The 17,620-nt window shown below is 30.0% G+C and overlaps 2 protein-coding genes, 1 long non-coding RNA gene and 1 other non-coding gene across 6 annotated transcripts; 2 read left to right on the forward strand and 2 right to left on the reverse strand.

Annotated features, from left to right (window-relative positions):
• Nucleotides 1–1,112: 1,112 nt before the first annotated feature.
• Nucleotides 1,113–2,911, forward strand: LOC110643508 (uncharacterized). Of its 2 annotated transcripts, XR_002492650.2 has the most exons (5): nucleotides 1,113–1,308; nucleotides 1,671–1,797; nucleotides 2,332–2,415; nucleotides 2,517–2,603; nucleotides 2,699–2,911. It is a non-coding gene; the product is annotated as an uncharacterized LOC110643508 (long non-coding RNA). The 2 variants fall into 2 exon arrangements; XR_002492649.2 differs by lacking the exon at nucleotides 1,671–1,797 and having other exon boundaries at nucleotides 1,117–1,308.
• Nucleotides 2,912–4,032: 1,121 nt separating this feature from the next.
• LOC110643492 (remorin) lies at nucleotides 4,033–5,879 on the reverse strand. 2 transcript variants are annotated; one of them, XM_021795876.2, is made up of 5 exons: nucleotides 5,397–5,879; nucleotides 4,891–4,923; nucleotides 4,716–4,803; nucleotides 4,523–4,604; nucleotides 4,033–4,430 (listed from the first exon to the last, which is right to left on the reverse strand). In XM_021795876.2, the coding sequence occupies exons 1-5, from the start codon at nucleotides 5,515–5,517 to the stop codon at nucleotides 4,230–4,232; spliced, it is 525 nt and encodes a 174-aa protein (XP_021651568.1). In that variant the 5' UTR covers nucleotides 5,518–5,879; the 3' UTR covers nucleotides 4,033–4,229. The 2 variants fall into 2 exon arrangements, with proteins under 2 accessions (XP_021651568.1, XP_021651567.1); XM_021795875.2 differs by having other exon boundaries at nucleotides 4,891–4,932; nucleotides 5,397–5,863.
• Nucleotides 5,880–8,774: 2,895 nt separating this feature from the next.
• Nucleotides 8,775–8,858, forward strand: TRNAL-CAA (transfer RNA leucine (anticodon CAA)). The gene has a single exon. It is a non-coding gene; the product is annotated as a tRNA-Leu (tRNA).
• Nucleotides 8,859–9,569: 711 nt separating this feature from the next.
• On the reverse strand, nucleotides 9,570–10,185 carry LOC110643506 (nuclear transcription factor Y subunit C-3-like). Its single transcript, XM_021795894.2, has one exon. It carries the CDS (start codon nucleotides 9,982–9,984, stop codon nucleotides 9,613–9,615), a length of 372 nt encoding a protein of 123 aa, XP_021651586.2. The 5' UTR covers nucleotides 9,985–10,185; the 3' UTR covers nucleotides 9,570–9,612.
• Between the last annotated feature and the right edge of the window lie 7,435 nt (nucleotides 10,186–17,620).

Raw genomic sequence — 17,620 nt, forward strand, 5'->3', positions numbered from 1 at the left:
CATATAAATGATTCATCCCATGAGCGTTAGAGATTGAAATTTAATTTTGGAAATGAAAATATTGAATTTATTCTATTTAATACCGGTACTTTTAAGTAGTAATTTGCACCTATTTTAACTTTTAAAGTTTACTAATTTTTACAATTAAATCATGAAATTTATATAATTGTGAATCTCTCCTGTTTGAATGATATTGACCGATCGTAAATAAATTATTAGTATACTAATGAGAATTTCATATCAGTTATAGTTAATTATTTCAGAAAAAATTATAAAATTTATTAATTTTTATAATTAAATATTAAATTTTACATAATTATCAATTAAACCTATTGATTTGATTGATGTCTCAAATTGATCCGACCGTCAACAAATCATTAATATATTTAACAAAAACTCTCAAGTAATTTTTATATATAAGCTAACGTAGGACTGTTGTTAAGTATATTAATAAATTTTTAATCGGCGAATCAATTTCACATATTAATTAAACATAAAGATTTAATTAAAAATTATATAAATTTTAGAATTTATTTATAAAAATTACCGAACTTTAGAAATTTTTTTTACAGTTAATCCTTTAAAAATCACTAACTTTAATTGTTATTTTTTAATGCTAACTTTAATTATTTAGTACTAATAATATTTTGAATTCGAATATTTATCAGATTAATAATATTAATTCTAACATATTTTTTAAAACATGCAATTCAAATTTTATTGGGTGGGATGACAAAATTTAGAAAAGAGGGAGCTACCCCCATTATATTACTAACTTAATAAATAAAAAATAAATTTAGTTTATGAGACTAATTAATCATTCATATTCCAAATTTTACTATTTTATCATAATTTAATGATTAGCTTTTATTGTAATATAATAAAAGAGAGTTCAAATACAATGAGTATTTTTTGTGGAGTATATATTCATTTAATTAATAATTATTATATTATTAAAACAATAATAATAATAATAATAAATCCTACTATAAAACACTATGAATAAAAAAATTTTATTTAATTGAGTGTGTGATTTTATAAAAAATAAAAATTCCTTAAAATTTGATGATGTTTGACAAATAAAATCCAAAGTCAAAAGTGATTGCCAACTGCACATTGTCAAAGTCACATGAGATCATTTCACGTAAACCTCTCCTAGCTGGTGGTATCTCCTCCATCCAAACGCCCATAAGCCACCGCACCCAAGGCAGTCGCCACTGGCAACGAACACGGGCCAACCATGAAGGTTTTCGACGTCAATGGAAACACCTTTTCTCTCGCTCTCTTCGCATATGTCACCAATTCCAAGTGACTCTCTCTCTCTCTCTCTCTCTCTCTCTCTATCTGTGCATACTTCCGTATGCTTTTTAATTTTCTTTTTTAGTTGTGTAAATCTCTAATTGGAAGAATTCTTGGTTTCAAATTGAAAGTTTTTGCTATTCGAGGCAAGAATTATTGGGCATTGGCATAATTTAGAATTTGGAGTCTTAGTAGTTTGGATTTCCTTTGACATGATGATATAGGAAGGTAAAAATAGCTTAAGGTAGATTGTTGCTGGCAAAACACGGAATATAATCAAGTTGGGGATCTTGAAAATTTTTATGGTTACTACTGGTTTAATTTCCATGGGAATTCAACATAATTTAGTGTTATTGCATTGTAAGTAACAGGTTTTCCTGTCTTGGAAGCTTGAATCTGGAATTCTTCGTTAGGTGCTCCTTTTGTTCAAAGTAGTTGGGAGATATGCAGATTGCAGAGAAGCTGGCATGTGACGTTTGAACTTAGTTTAGTTTAAAGGTGAACATATTCTGGAAATTGGATTTTATTATGGATTTTTCTTTAATTGATATTTAGCAATTAACATTATACATTTATTGTCAATAGGCTGAACCAGTTAGTACTGTAAGACAATTGTTCACAACTTGAGTCTTGGATGACAAAGTTTAAGCCTTTCTGCAATCTGAAGAGCTAAAGCTCCCCATTTTGAGTGTGAAAAACAGTTATTCTCACCTTCAGTGAATCCATTTGGCAAATTCCACTTTTATTCTCAATGCTAATAGTAACTGAATTATAGTTTCTTTATCAACCTGCCTTTTTCTCTCTCCATCCCTGTTTGATTGCCACAAAAAATCTGGTATTTTAATACACTATTTCAAATATATATTCAGGAAAAGAAAAATGTTTTTAGGGAACAAGGTTTAAAGTTTGCCTAGGGTTATGGATAGTTTCCAAGTGTGTATAACTAATTAGTATTTAAAAGATCTGTTTAACTAATTAGTATTTAACTAATTAGGCAAAAAAATTAATATTTTAAGCTTTTTTTTTTTCTAGATTGCAGAATCTTTGAAAAGATGTGGGATCTCTGAAACCACTACATACATCCTGGCAGCTTGTTTCAATGCTTCTTTAGATGAGGTGAGGTTTTCCATAGATGTTGTAGCATCATTCAAAGCATTGCATTATTAATTCAAAGGTGTTGCCATTCTGGTTGTGATTATGTTATGTTACTCTATTAGATGTAAGTTGTAGAGAAACTAATCAATGGAAAATAAATCAATTTGGAGGAATTGGAAGGCAGAGCAAACCAAGCACAAATACAAAAGGTTAGTTGGGTGAAATGGTGTTAGGTACATGTATTTCTTTTTATGTCTTGGTATTTGCTTCTAGCCATTGATGATACGTGTTTGAAAATTTTCAGCACTACAAAATTTATGGCCTGGAAGCAGGGATATCCTCTCTGGCAGATGCTATTACATGCCGAATAGCTTCCTGTGATGCATTGTGAGAAGGAACAATTATCATCTGATTGTGCATCTTATTGATTTTATGTTGTGAACTTACATAAGACTCTTATTTATGCGTCAACAATTCAAGGATATAAAAACGCTTTGCAGAAAAGCACTATTTTAGATGTTTCTGAAAAAATTATTTTGTTATTTTAGTATTTTTATAACTAAAACATATTAAATTTAATTTTAATTAATTTTTAGTATTCTCTAACCGATATATTTTAAAAAAAGTTTTTCTCAATAGCTACTCTAACAACAGTGTCTAACAAACCCTATATGATGCAACCGAAAATTGCAATTCCCTATTTAGAACCTATAAGCTTACATTTAAGGCTGAGTATTTGGTTCAAATCGAATCATCAAAACCAAATTAATCGAATTACTATATTTTAAAAACCGAACCGAATCAAAATGAATGAAAAAGTAAACCGAATAGAATCGCTTTATTTTAGTTTGATTCGGTTTAAACCGATCAGTTTTTGAGTTTGGATGAATTTTTTAATTTAGATTTGATTTTTAAGTTATTTAATCTGATTTTGACTTTAGTTTGAACCTAATAACCATTAATCAATGAAATTAAAAATAATATATATATATATATATATATATATATATATATATATATAATTACATATAATTATAAATTTCCTATAAAAATAAATCAATTTAAAAATCAATAAAGTAATTTAGTTCGGTTCAATTTAATCGATTTTTTTTCTCTTCAAAATCGAATCGAACCGAAATAATCAAAATCTTAAAATACAAAACTAAACCAAACTGAATCATCTTGAAAACCTAACTCAATTACTGAATTATGGCGATTCGATGCGATATATTCGATTCAAATCGAACAGTGCTCACCCCTACTTACATTCCCTAATTATTATTAAAATCTTAATTTTTTTTTCCCCAAAATTTCAGCCTAAATACTTCTTATTCTCAGTTAATCGGATGACAAGGTGGTCTCTATGGCATCGGATCTTCTAATCTTGATCGCTATCTTCCTATGGAGATTTGTACTTCTTGGCCTTTTTCAGGCGTCCAACTTGTGCTGCCATATGTGAATAGATTGAGAGAAGATGAAGCCTAGGCCACAGGCAGCAATGGATGCAAGGCTAATTGCATTTACTTCATCTTATTTTCTTCCCCAGTTTTTGAAGCTACAGATCCTTTTGATATCCAGTCACTAAAAAAATTAAAAAATAACAAATATATATATATATATATATTTAAAGAAGAACACTTCCAATAACAACCTGTTTCCATGACCTAGGTAATGTTACATAGGTGAACCTATAGCTGACATGCCGTACATAAACAACGACACCAAACCAACTTTAATTTGCAGAGCACCAGCAAAACAAGCTAAAGAATGGTGCATAATCAATTCTGAAACCCTTCTTTCTCATTTTATTATTCTTTAGAATTTGCTAATACATTTCAGCTGCCAAAGCAACCAAGATACCTCCTTGGCATATGCCCAAGTGAACGGTATGTTGCTGCAATTTCCTCTACCTTGAGACATTGCTCACCTCGTTTTGCTTCAATCATTGCCCTCTTCTCTTCTGCTGCCCTGTGGATTTCTGCTATTTTGTTATTCTTTTTCTCTGCATACTTGGCCTTCTTCTTTTCAATCTTTTCCTGTCATACACAAGATCATTGACACATGTTTCGCCAAATGGTTCTTGAGCAGCATTAAAAGAAAGCCAATAGAGATTTTTTTTTTTTTTTACCTCATACTTCTTTATTTTTGTGTCCACGTATGCTTTCTTGGTAGTCTCTTGTGATGCAACAGCTGAGAGCTTTTTGTGAGTTCTATTTGACAACACAGTATACTTAAGTTGCGCTAGCTCAAGAACTGAAGTTTATCAGAGATTATCTAAATTTTAACAACCATTATGTACTGATAATAAACTTAGATCTTACTTGTTCTCCACTTTAGCCTTCTCGTTTTCTTCCCATGCCTTGATTAAAGCATATCTTTTCTCTGATTCAACCTTTGCTAGCTCAGCATCTGAAATAATACTATGTCAAGTTTAATTAAAACAAATTTCATGATTAGAATATGGTAAGTTCAACATATATTGTACTTTGCCCATACCTCTGTCAGTTGAAGTCATCTCAGTCTTAGGATCTGCAACCTCTGCCCACCAGGTAAGGAGCTTATTATGAAATTCTTAAAAAAAGCATCAATGACATGAATAAATGCAGTCTGTGAATTTGGAATTTTGGAGTTGCAAAGACTCCTTAATTAGCTTCTGCTTCAATTTCTACTAACATTCTTAGTTGTCAAAACTTTTCTTATTGAATAATGAATTAAGGTGAACGTAATATAGAAATAAAGCCATTCTAAATCATGGAAAATTTTTTCTTTTTTACCTGTTCAAAGTTTGGAACCTCGAACTTCCCATTAATTAGGACAATAGTTCCAAGAATTCAGACAACCTCTCCTCCACTAGGACTAAAAGTTGAATATTTCACTCAATTTAAGTCATTCTCATTCTCTTTAAAACGGAATTCTACATGAAAATTTTATAAAAAATTTTCATTTTGCTTTCTCTAAGAATTTCCCAGGAACCAAACAGCAGAGAGAGAGAGAGCACATACCATTTGAAACTGGGGCAGCAGTTTCTTTCAGCTCTCGAGCAGGGATCGTCTGATCTCGAGGTGGTGCAGGCACAGAGGAGGAGGCGTCAGATTCAGCTTCCTTGGGATCCCCTTCTCCCATAATATACTCTTTGAACTTAGCCACGGCGACCCAGAAATATTGTAACAAGAACAACAAACGGAGCTAGATGCCAATTGAAAAAACAGGGAAACAGAAGAGAAGAAAGAAAGAAAGAAAGAAACAGTGGTAAGTGTCTGCAGAAATTGTTGGTGGTGGTGGTAGTAGGTAGAAAAGGAAGTTGGGTATGGACAAAGCCAGATGTGGGCTTATCAGGAAACAAATCCTACAGGCTATGGCAGACTACTTCCATGCGTGAACGGGCTGGCTCTATGGGAAATGTTGGATTTTTTTGTTTTCACAGAACCACTAATCCTAATTCTTCTGAATGATGATGATGATGATGATGAGAATGATTTAGATTTTTTTTTTTTTTCTGAAGAGTGATTTAGTTCTTTCTTCGAGTTTTGTAGTGTTTGATGTAATTAGGCTACTTTTAGGACTTCCTAAAATTATCCTTTAACCATCATCACTGGAGGGTGGCCATTTCCTTTGATGTTCTTACATTGTTTGCCTTATTAACAAATTTAAATCCTTATATTGCATATTTTTACAGTGAATGTTTTCCTTCATCACTGATTTAAGAAATTAATTTTTTACTAAAAAAATAATTAATATGTAAATACAAATATGATCTGATCATAGCTGCATATGTAATTCAATATAAAATACTTAAATTTAACTTCTTTTTCTTTATATATGTAATAAAAAAATAATTAATATATATATAAAAATAAAAGAAAATTTTGTTACTAGTTAATGTAACTTTTTAACCAACAGATTATAATAGATTAATTTTTACTAACAAATTATCAATTCTTTTATTAATAAATAAAATAAAAATACACGAATTAATAATAAAAATTAATCACTATTAAAATTTTTAATAAAATTATGATTTTTATATAACCCATTCACATACATATTTCATATTCCAGGTGAATCCCAAATAATCAAATTTTTAGGTACACTGAAAATGATCTAACACTTCACGGGCAATGCAATAATTTTAAGCATTGCAAAAATGCATGTTAAATACGTACAAATTTAACTCTCTCCAAATTAAAACTGTAAAAAATAAATAAATAAATTGAAAATGAGCGAGAATTCATGGCATGACCATATCCGTGTCCGTGTCCATGTGCATGTCCCCTGTGATGTAACCGGTAACATGGGGCATTTGCCATCGAGTTGACGTGGATTTGGCTGGAAATTATTAATTTTAATTTTTAAATGTTAAGAATTCAATATTAAAATGTATGAATCTAATTTAATTTAAAAATAATATTATAATAGAAATTTTACTTAATCTATAAAATAATCTGCTGCTTTGTTATGAAATATTCCTTTCATTTAAATTATAAAAAATCTCTTTTAAATAAATTATAATTTTGAGTCATAATTTTCTTTATTTTAATTAATTTCAATTTTAAGTAAGAATTATAAGTTTTATTTTCTTTTATTTAAAAAATTTTGAATTAAATTAATTTAATTTAAGAAAAATAAGAATAATTTAAATTAAATTTAAATTTATGAAATTTTGATCGAAAATTAAACTGATTCAATTTTAAATAATTACATTCTCAGCATTAATATGTTCTAGTATTCAATTGTACTCACAATTTTTGTAAATATTATAAATTAAATTTAAATATGCCACTCACTAAAATACTAACAACAAAACTTAAATTTATTATTTTAGGATGAATGCATCTTTCCCTTACCACTGAACTAACTTATTGAGGATGACATTTTAGTTGTTGCTCTAATCCTAACGAAATTAAATTTTTTTTTTTTAATTTTTATGGTTAAAATGAAAGAATTTAATTTTTTTAATTTAAAAAATATATTTTTAAATAAATAAAAATTAAGTATGATTGTATGGGTTATTTAATTTTTTTTTTCAAATGAAACCTGTAAAGAATTGGTTTTATACCTGATAATTTACTTTTCTTGAAGGTTTTAATTGAAATTTTGTACATTAGAGAGGTTAAAAAGATGATCCTTTATTAAAGGTGGATTAAGAAAATTTAACTTTGAGAAAACAAAGAAAAAAGAATCAAGATTCCCATTACTATCAGTAGACAAATCGCATCAACACAGAATTGAACTAAAACAAATGATACTCTGAAGCACAGATGTCTCTTCTCCAAGACAGGATTGTTGCCTTGTAATGTTCACATCACATGGCCAAGCCTTCTCCCTGATCTCTTCCAGGATGCCTTACACGTTCGGCATGCAAGATTGAAAAAAGCATTTCGAAAAGCAAATCATGCCTTGGTAATAATTTCCTTGATGAAACTAGAACATGTGTCGATTGTCTGAAGAAAAAACATGAGCACTCTCGCCCATGGTAAACATAAATATACCCACTTCTTCTTTTCTCCCTTATAAATATCACCTCTTCTTGCTACTTCTTTCAGGCTCAAACGTTCTCACACACATTGCAACGTTTCCTGAACTTCTTTGTGATCATTCTTTCAGGGGAGTTGCATCACAATGGATATCTTTATTCCTGAGGAGTATGTTATACAGCGAAGAAGTGAAAAAAGGGTGGCTGCAGTTGCTGGTAAAATGTCAGAATATCAGGCAATAAAGAGGATTGTTATTGAAGAGAAAAAAGTCCGGCCACCACCGTTTGGGTTGGTGAATGACTTCTCAGTGTCTAGTACTGGCCTGAGTACTGAAAATGTAGTTTTAAGTTGTTTCTCAGCTTAATTTTGAGCCTGAAAAACTTTGTAATGAAATTAATCTTAACTAGTAATGAAAAGTTCGCAATTTAACTTTTTTTTTTCCTTTGAGTAGGAGATTGAAATAGTGAGGATTCAACACCAGTTTATTAAATGAATAGTAATATACTTTTAATTACTGAACTAAATTATTTAGCCATTCTGACTTATATGTTACAAATTTTTTGACAGATTATTCCATTTAATGATGGAATAGTTTACTTTAGCCTGATAACTGATTAATCATATAAAATGGGATTTGGACCCACGCCCTTTCATTCATTTTTTTCCCTAAATATTGTTCAAACTGATAATCAATTATGTACTTATTATTCCTATAATTTGCAATATTCATATTATATTTATCATATCAAATCAGATTTTACATTTTGGCAAAAAGTTTTATCAAGATTAAAAGAAGAATTGACGGTGACGTAGTAATTAAGAGGCTAAATGATGTATAACTAAAAGAAAAGGCTAACTTGCTTATTTTGTATTAAAGTAAAATAATTTGTTAAATTATTTGCGCAAGTCAGGATGGCCGAGTGGTCTAAGGCGCCAGACTCAAGTTCTGGTCCTCGTGAGAGGGCGTGGGTTCAAATCCCACTTCTGACATTTTCCCTTACAATTTTTCCAGTTTTTTATGCAAAATGCTGGATTCCGACTCCTTTTTCTGTATGCTATGGTATTTTGTGCCATTATGTCACCTTAATTATTAATCACTGGTTAGGCATGGAGAGAACTAGCTAGAAGACAAGCACTGGAGTTAACATGGAGACCTGGCTAGTGTTCACTGTTCAGTCAATATATATACTTTGCATTCAAGCCCTTGAATCTACTCTCGAGGCACATCACAGCAATCTTTTCCACAACGACCATGCATGCTCTATATGTTTGGCCGTTTTCTATATTCTTTCTACAAAAAGACGACATGTCGCATCCTTGTCTGTCAAAGTTTTTTCAGTTCAATTCCTGATCTTGTTGGCAGGGGGTAAAAATTAAAATATGAAATGCTGATTTGGTCCATTTGCACGTAATTTCAGAATGAGCTCCCAAATTCCCATTGGCATGCAGTTTGGCACAATTTCCAGATCATGTACGCCCTGATTGCACCTTTTTCATACATGTATAATAATAAAGGTATGGTTCAAACTCCCATAATTAATTATAAATAATAAATTCAACCTTTTTATCTTATGGAATATAGTACGTTAGGTACAACTGTTCTTATGAAATTCTAAAATAAATGCAGTTGATCAGCACTACATACGTTTATAATACTCAAAAGTATTATGAGGAGCAAAGCACTATTAAACTAATGCTCGTAGTTTATTGTGATGATGGAGAAATATAGTCTGTACTTAGAGAATTATATGAGTTTTGATCTGATATTGATTTCCTGATCAGGATTATCCATGGAGTTGCAGGAATTATTAGCCACCAAGTTAACAAGAAAGTCAAAGATATCAGTAGCTATAACAGCAGAGGCAACATCTTCCTTGAGAAGGGTCCTCCTCTTGCCTTGCATGGTCACCATCCAGGACCTTTGTGTTAGCTCTTCAATGAAGAGCTCACAAGCCTTTGAGAACACAATTGGGGCTTCCCTAGATATCATCTTCACATCATCTCCAGATTTCTTCATGATCTTCTTGATCCTTGCCAAGGGCAAGCAGTGTGGCCCCCCTCTTCTCCCTGATAAACCACCCCACAGTATCGCCGAGTATGTCCCAGCTTGCCTCATCTTGTCCTTGAAGGATTAATTACTGAGTTTGGTTTATATAATTAATGTGAAAGAAAGGGAAGATGAAGTAAAGGATTGAGGAGTTGCTGCATAGAGAGATTACTGGGGGTTTTCCTTACTTATAGATTTAAGCCATGATGTGGTACCGCTCACTGCTCAAGGCCGGCAGTAGGCCGGCTAGCTACTCTAACATGTCAATGAAAAAGTGGAAGCTCTACATGTAAATATTCCTATTCACTCTCCAAATTTGTTTCATATTATGTTTAAATATTGTATGGCAACAGTAATTAGTATTTTTTTTTTCATATTTTTGTCTATTATCATATATATCATTTTCTTCCTGTATAATTTAATATGATTTTTTAGAAATTTCTACAAATACTTAATTAATAAAAAATTATATTCATATATTTTTAAATAGAATACACCATGATTTAAGCTAAAATAACAATCGATAATTGGTTAGATATATACGTTTGGATGTAAAAATTACACTGATTTTTTCATGTGAAAGAGATAAAACAACCAATAATGATAATTAAAGCTCTTCCAATCTTTGCGAATGCTGATGAAATGGGATGGCTCTACTGTTGCAATCATCAGCTTCTAATGCAGGAATAATGCTGTTGAGTGTTATTGAGGATGATGGCCGACGCTAAGGACAAATTTCTACTTTACGACCACCCATATTCAAACAAACATAATTATTATAAATCATTTTAATTAGCTATATATAGGTTAGTCTTGCACTTGTGATCGGACCGTGATCTACTACGCCTTGAATCAGACTATATAAATTTAAATCGAAACCGTGGACCAGAATGATTTTAGGCTTGATTGTGAATTCAACTGATCCATGGACAGGTCTAGTGGCATCAATACAAAATTAGACTAGTTTAACTAAAAATTAACAAAAAAAAAAAAAAAAAGCCCTACATGTCTAATGTGAAAAACGACATGTTTCATCACTTAAAGCTAGGTTCGATCCAAAGAGCTCTGCTGAATTTACTGTCATATTGACCCATAACGACTCCATCTACCTTGTTGTAAGTGCCCATCATCCCTCCACAGAAATCGGTAGAGTTCTGACTAACTTCTGTGCAATTATAAAAATTGGAAGACGTCTCTGTAAAGTATATGCAATTAGGTTTGCAGCCCGATTGGCTGAGGCTCAATCCCTCAACAGAAGATGAAGATGAATTCTCACTCAAGAACAAGGCTTTCTTATCCAAGTTCAATACCTCCAAGCACTTGTCCTTCTCAAAATCTAATTCGTAAACCCTGAAAAGTATGGTTTTCCAACTTGAATTTCTCTTTACAGATACCATCTCCTTCAAAACCATCAGCATGGACCCTGATGAATCCACCAAAAAAACTCTTCTTAGACAACTGAACCTTTTAAGAAGTCCCCCTGGTAACTCTAATACGACCCTGGCCTTTGTTGTTGGATTAGGACCTCCAACCTCACAAATCAGAATTCTATGCTTCGCATCAATATAATAGAATTGGCCCTTCCAGTATGTACCATTCACGCATGAAGAATCAGTATCTATTGCTGTCCATACCTGCTCTCCAGCTTTCCAAAAAGCCAATTTTGTAGTCGCGAGACCGTAACAAGAATTCTTAAACATGATCATGACTGAGAAATCTGATCTCTCAGTTGGTCTGCATGATAAAAAAAGCCTTAGTGATCATCTTTGTCAAGAAGTTTACAGGTTTCCTGCTTTTAATATAACTGATCATACTGGGCAGTGGAATTTTGACATGAGAGAAGGGATGCATGAGATAGATTTGTTCCGCGCTCTTGATCAAGAGCCAACCTTGCGATGCAAAGCAATTCACGAGGCTACTGGGAAGATAATTTTTATGAACGATTTTCCCTTCTGAGAATTCGTAAAGTGACCTGCGTTTTCCTTCTGGGAATATTAGCCATGGAACTCTTGGAGATGTGTTCAACTTCTCTTTGGTTGCTACCGATAGCCATGACGTACAAACTGCACTGAAATTAACCAAATCTCGAAAAGAGTAAATTCGTTTCGCAATTTCTACCAAAATATCATCATGAAGTTCCGACCAGCTCGGTTTTATTCTTTTTCTTTTACCAACTGAGAGTGAGAGTGCGGCCATTGTTGAAGACTATAAAGAACCGCGAATATGAGGCATGCTTATATATAAAGTTTAGGTTACCTGGATTCCCATTTGACAAGGGAAATCCAAATCCCAGAAGCCATTGGACCCTTACATATAGTTTAGCTTGCTTTGGATTTGGATTCGGATTCCTATTTGATTTAGGAAATCCAAATCCCACAATAACTAGGAACGGAACAAGTCCAATTCATACAAGAACTTCTTGGGCTTATTACCATCCAGCCCAAGCCTCTGTCCAGAGAAGTTCTCAAGGACTTATGGGCTCTCTCATGTCCAGTTATGGTTTTCTCTTGCCTATTTGTCATTCTGGAGATATGCTGTCAAAATAGAACCTTCTTTCTTGGCACTTGCATAACATCTATTCTTGCTCCAACTCTTTCCAATATAGACAGTAGATGAGGCTTTGACGACTGAAAATGAGGGCAAAACAATATCATGATGAGGTGTATGATGGCCTCTTCTTAACAAAAGTCTTGGCCTCTTTCCATGTTCTTGTGAGGGTGAATGGGGTCGACCAGCTTCACGTGAGCACCTTCTGTTGTCTCTCGTGTGCACATATGCTCATGATTGCTCTCTCTTTCTCTCTTTCCTGTAGATCTTATAGTCTTTAATTTGTTATCTTTTGCATGTTTTCATACAACTTAATCACACTTCCAACTTTATATGTGTTAACGAAAAGAAAAAGGCAAAGGAAACTATATTCATGTGACTCCCATAAATAAAATAATATTAGCTACCTAATTAAAAAGGATAAATGAGACTGCTAATCCTCCATTTATTTTCCTTTATATAAATTCCTGTTAATTGGATTTTAAAAACAAAGTAATTATATTTAACTTTCTTATTGTGAGATTCCCCATATATAGCTTGATGATAGCTTAATTATAAGCCTAAAAAGGTCTCTTGGTTTGCAAATTGAAAGTAACAATTAAACGTACACATATATGGACCCATCATTTTAATCTTATTCCTATGCAAATTTTATGGTAAAAAGTAATGATGAGGAAGAGGATCAAGGGTCCTTCTCCTTTTTCAGAAATAAGGTGTAAAGGTTGAAGGGGACCATCTAGAGAATGATCACCATCTTCTCTCTACTGTACATTATCTCAAGCATCTGTACTTGTCTTCTGTGAAGACGGAAGCCTAGCTACCTCCAACTCCTTTTTTGTCAGACTAAAAATCTTAATTGCTTGATTAAGTCATTGAAACTTCCTTAATCACCTAAAATCTTGTAGAGACAATACGCAAAACTTGAATATTTATCAGTGTGATTATGACTTATCATCCAAATAAAATTAGACCGCTCATGGGTATTCAGTGCTTTAAGTTAAGATGAATTTAATGCACTTCACCTGAATTTTCTGGCACAGCGATAGTAGAATATATTATGCAATTAAAATGCACCTAGTGTAATGGGATATGTGTTGACATAATGTAGGACAGCCATTTCTGCTCATAATCAAAGAGGTCACTTTCAATATATATATATATATGAGAGCAACTATAAAAAAACTCAAACTCATATGATGATATTACTGCTTGCCAGTGGCTGACCCTCTGCATTGAAGGCAATTGGCCATTGATGGATAACAGTCCAACTCTTTGATGTGCTCATCTCATGTGAACTTGACTATTACTTCTCCACTTTCCCAGTGATTGATGGTCTCTCACACAAGATTTTAATTCTCAAAATCTTCTGTAGGGTTACTACTGATAAGGTGAAAAAAAAAATCATATAATATAATTTTTGAAAAAAAAAATAAAAGAAGTGGCAATATGAATAAAAGTGAAAATTAATCACATTAAAAGAAAAAAAAGAAAAAAACGAAATGGGACTAGAATTAGCTGGTAAACGAGGACTCCAACCCCAATGAAATTGGTGGTTAGAGCGACAGTTGCGTGTAGAAGTTTTGTGAGGACCATTTGCTGATAGATATGTTTGGGTTGGGTTTTAGCTTTTAACCGCCTAAGCTCCTCCATCCATGTCCATGGCCATCTTTTAAGCCAAGAAAATTAAAGCCACAACTGGACCCACACAACAAGCAAAGCTACAGCTCCTTTTTTTGTTTAATAAGCATATATATATATATATATATATAAACATATTTCTTTGTGTGGGTTACCCAACCAAACGGCAGGTATATATGTACAATATATTGCAATCCTGACTGCACATATTTGCACCTTTGGAAATAAAGTATACAAATCTACCAAATTCAGTAAACCAACCCCAATTCTGTGGCATTATTATTTAATCCTTTTTTAGGTTATGAATTCTTTAACCACCATCAGCTTGATTTTGAAAGCTAACAAAAATAATGTTAAATAATTATTTAATTCTATACACATTAATAACGGATTATTTGACAAATTCAATTGTAATTGATTTAATTAACTCATAATATGTGCTTCTATCTTTATTAAAAAAAATAATAATAATAACTAAAGAAATGAGAGGTGAGAATCGAAATTCTACATAAAAATTAATGTTAGAAGAGTGTGCGTGCGTTAAGATTTGTTTTTACTTTATTTATATGCTAATTCCGTCACACTTGGAATTTCTCCATGGCCTTAAATTTTTAGTTCAATGGATGGGTGGCAATAAAATATTGGTACTAATTATTAATTATTTTTTGTTTTAAAATTATTAAAAACTAAAGAACTAATATTTGGTTAATACGTCATTATCTTAATCACCACTAATTATGTCAAATAAATATTAATTAGTAAGAACTGTGATGTGCCCTTAATAAAGGAAAAGGAAATTCAAATCAAGAGAAATAAATAAAAAAATTAACATTAAACAAATAAGTAAAAAAAAAAAAGCAAGCTGACTGTTAGCCGTTGCTTTCTATAAAGCTTTTTTCTTTATTAGTATTCTTTCAAAGAGCTCCTAGGTTGACCGTCGGTGTAATATTTATTATTTATTATTAAATTTAAAGAGAATAATAAGCAAATTAAATACTAATTTATTTTAATATAATAAATTATATAAATAATAAAATTACTTTATATATTAAAATGTTAATTAATTTAATATTATAGTCTAATTATTTATATTCATTCTTTAAATATAAAAATAGTCAAATGACTATAATACCCTTGAATATCATGCATTCTTTTTTTTTTTTTTTTTTTAAGTTTGAGTTGGTCTCGAAAATTAACTCTAACAAACAAAGTGGGGCGCAATTAATGAAAAAAAAATAAATAAAAAAAAAAACCTTGCATGAGCTGTTGGTATTATGTTATGGTAGCAGCTAGGCTGCCAAAATAAGGACCACATTTTTGTTTTTTTTACATTTTACATGAAAGAAAAAACGTTTCTTAGTAACTTGACAAATGAGGATAGGATGATAATTATGGTTGCTAGTATTAATATGCATTCATGTGGAAATATTAGGATTTTAATTAAGTGGGTATATAAGGCCTACAATAGTTTTTTTTTTTTTTAATTATTAACTTAAACTTAATATCTTATAATTTTGATAAAATTTAAAATAATATTTGAAAAAAGTATTAAGAGTACGTAGAAAAAAAAAATAACATAGTTTACGTGGTTTGATTAAATTAATTAACATCCATGCACGAATAAAAATTTTAATGGATATATTATTCCCATTATATATGTTTACAACTCAAAATGTATTATAAATAACATCTCAAAATGTAATATCTCAATAATAATAATAAAATAGTAAAGTATAAAAGCTAAAAAGAAAAATACAACAATTAAATTTTAATATCAAATTAGTTAGATTAGTTATGTGAATTTTTTTTATTATTTAATTCAATTAGACATTAAATTTATATAACAATATTTAAAATTTATAAATTTTTTAATATTGATTGAAACTCAAACTCCAAAGGTTATGATTTTGAGAATCATTTTAATAATTAAAGTGCATTGATTATGGCCTTACTAATAATAATAATAATAAAAAAACCTTCATATTATATTGATAATGATACCACCAAATTATCCTAAGGGAATCCAAGAATGCAAGATTGAGATTGATTTACTTTAAAAACATATATATATATATATATATATATATATATATATATATATATATATATATATATATATATATATAAATAAGTGCAACAAGGCAGCTTGGCATGGCTAAATATGGAAGCAACAATTTTGCCATTTTCCAAATGTAAAAAAAGCATCTCTACATTTATATATGGAGGACATCTCAACTCAATAATAAAAGTGTATAAATTTTAATTCATAACATAAAATTTTATAATATTTAATTTAAATAATATAAAATTTCTCTAATATTTAATAATATATTTTTATGTTATTTTTATTAATGTGACATTTATCATATTAAAAATTATATTTTTTTCTCTATTATTTAGATATTTATTAAAAAAAATAATTATATTATCCATTTATCCATAACTCTAACGATTTAAATTATATAAATTGGCATTTCAATAATATAAAATTTATTTACCATAAACTATCAATTAATGAAAATATAATTTTTTAATTTAATAAATAATATGTCAATATAAATAACTTAAAATTCAGTTACTGAAAATCATAAAAAAAAAATTATTCTACTTAAATTAAAAATCAAGAAATAAATTTTATATTATAAATTAAAATTTAAATATTTTATTATTACATAAGTTACCGTATATATAATATACTTCTGTTATGCCCTTTTAGAAGCTTATATCCCACACCTTAAGGGTAGGCATGGTGGATTTCAATTGAAAATTTAAGTGAGTGAAAATCAAATTGTAGAGTCCCATTTGATTTTTATTTTTTATTTTATTATTTTTTAAAAAATTAGGAGCAAAACTCAAAGTAAAACTACAAAGAGCTAAGATAACTACGAGCCACCCACACTAATTTACTAATAATTTTTTAAACTGTTTTAATTTAAAATTAATTTAATTTAACTTAATTTAATTTGAGATGAATTTTTATTAATTTAATTTTAATTTATTTAAATTCCATTTAATTTAATTTCAATTATAATTTCAAATTAAATAATACCGATCTACCTTCATGACATGTGGCTAATCTTCAAATTGAAACTACTTCAATCAAATTTATTATCCTTTAATTTTGATTTGATTAAAATTTAGAATTAATTTATTATTCAAATTTGACCAAAATGCAAAATTATACATAATCAATTAAATTAAGTGAAATGAAAATTAAATATTTAATTTCAGTTCATTAGCCTCGGTCAAATTAAATATAATGATAATATGAATTAAATGGATAAATTCGAGTTTCATGCGTAATATAATTTTGATTTTCTAAAAGAAATATTCAACAACTAATTAACGAAGCTATTGGCTAGAAAATTGTAACAACTAATTAACGCACTAATCTCCTATATTATAATAATTATTAATTTATCTAAATAATTAATGAAACAGAAGCTTCTCTCTCTCTTTTTTTTTTAATTAATTAATTCAATTTTCTTTTTTATATTTTCTACTTTAAATAAATAAAACA

This window comes from Hevea brasiliensis, chromosome 16, assembly GCF_030052815.1.
Source record: "Hevea brasiliensis isolate MT/VB/25A 57/8 chromosome 16, ASM3005281v1, whole genome shotgun sequence".
In the NCBI taxonomy this organism is placed as follows: domain Eukaryota; kingdom Viridiplantae; phylum Streptophyta; class Magnoliopsida; order Malpighiales; family Euphorbiaceae; genus Hevea; species Hevea brasiliensis.

Bases quoted from the DNA above. Each gene is read 5' to 3' on its own strand.
- LOC110643492 (XM_021795875.2), bottom strand. From the start codon at position 5,517: ATGGGAGAAGGGGATCCCAAGGAAGCTGAATCTGACGCCTCCTCCTCT. The intron at 4,933-5,396 runs GTATGTGCTCTC...CCTGGTGGGCAG, and splicing joins TGCTGCCCCAGTTTCAAATG to AGGTTGCAGATCCTAAGACT. The intron at 4,804-4,890 runs GTATGGGCAAAG...GTATTATTTCAG, and splicing joins GATGACTTCAACTGACAGAG to ATGCTGAGCTAGCAAAGGTT.
- LOC110643506 (XM_021795894.2), bottom strand. From the start codon at position 9,984: ATGAGGCAAGCTGGGACATACTCGGCGATACTGTGGGGTGGTTTATCA.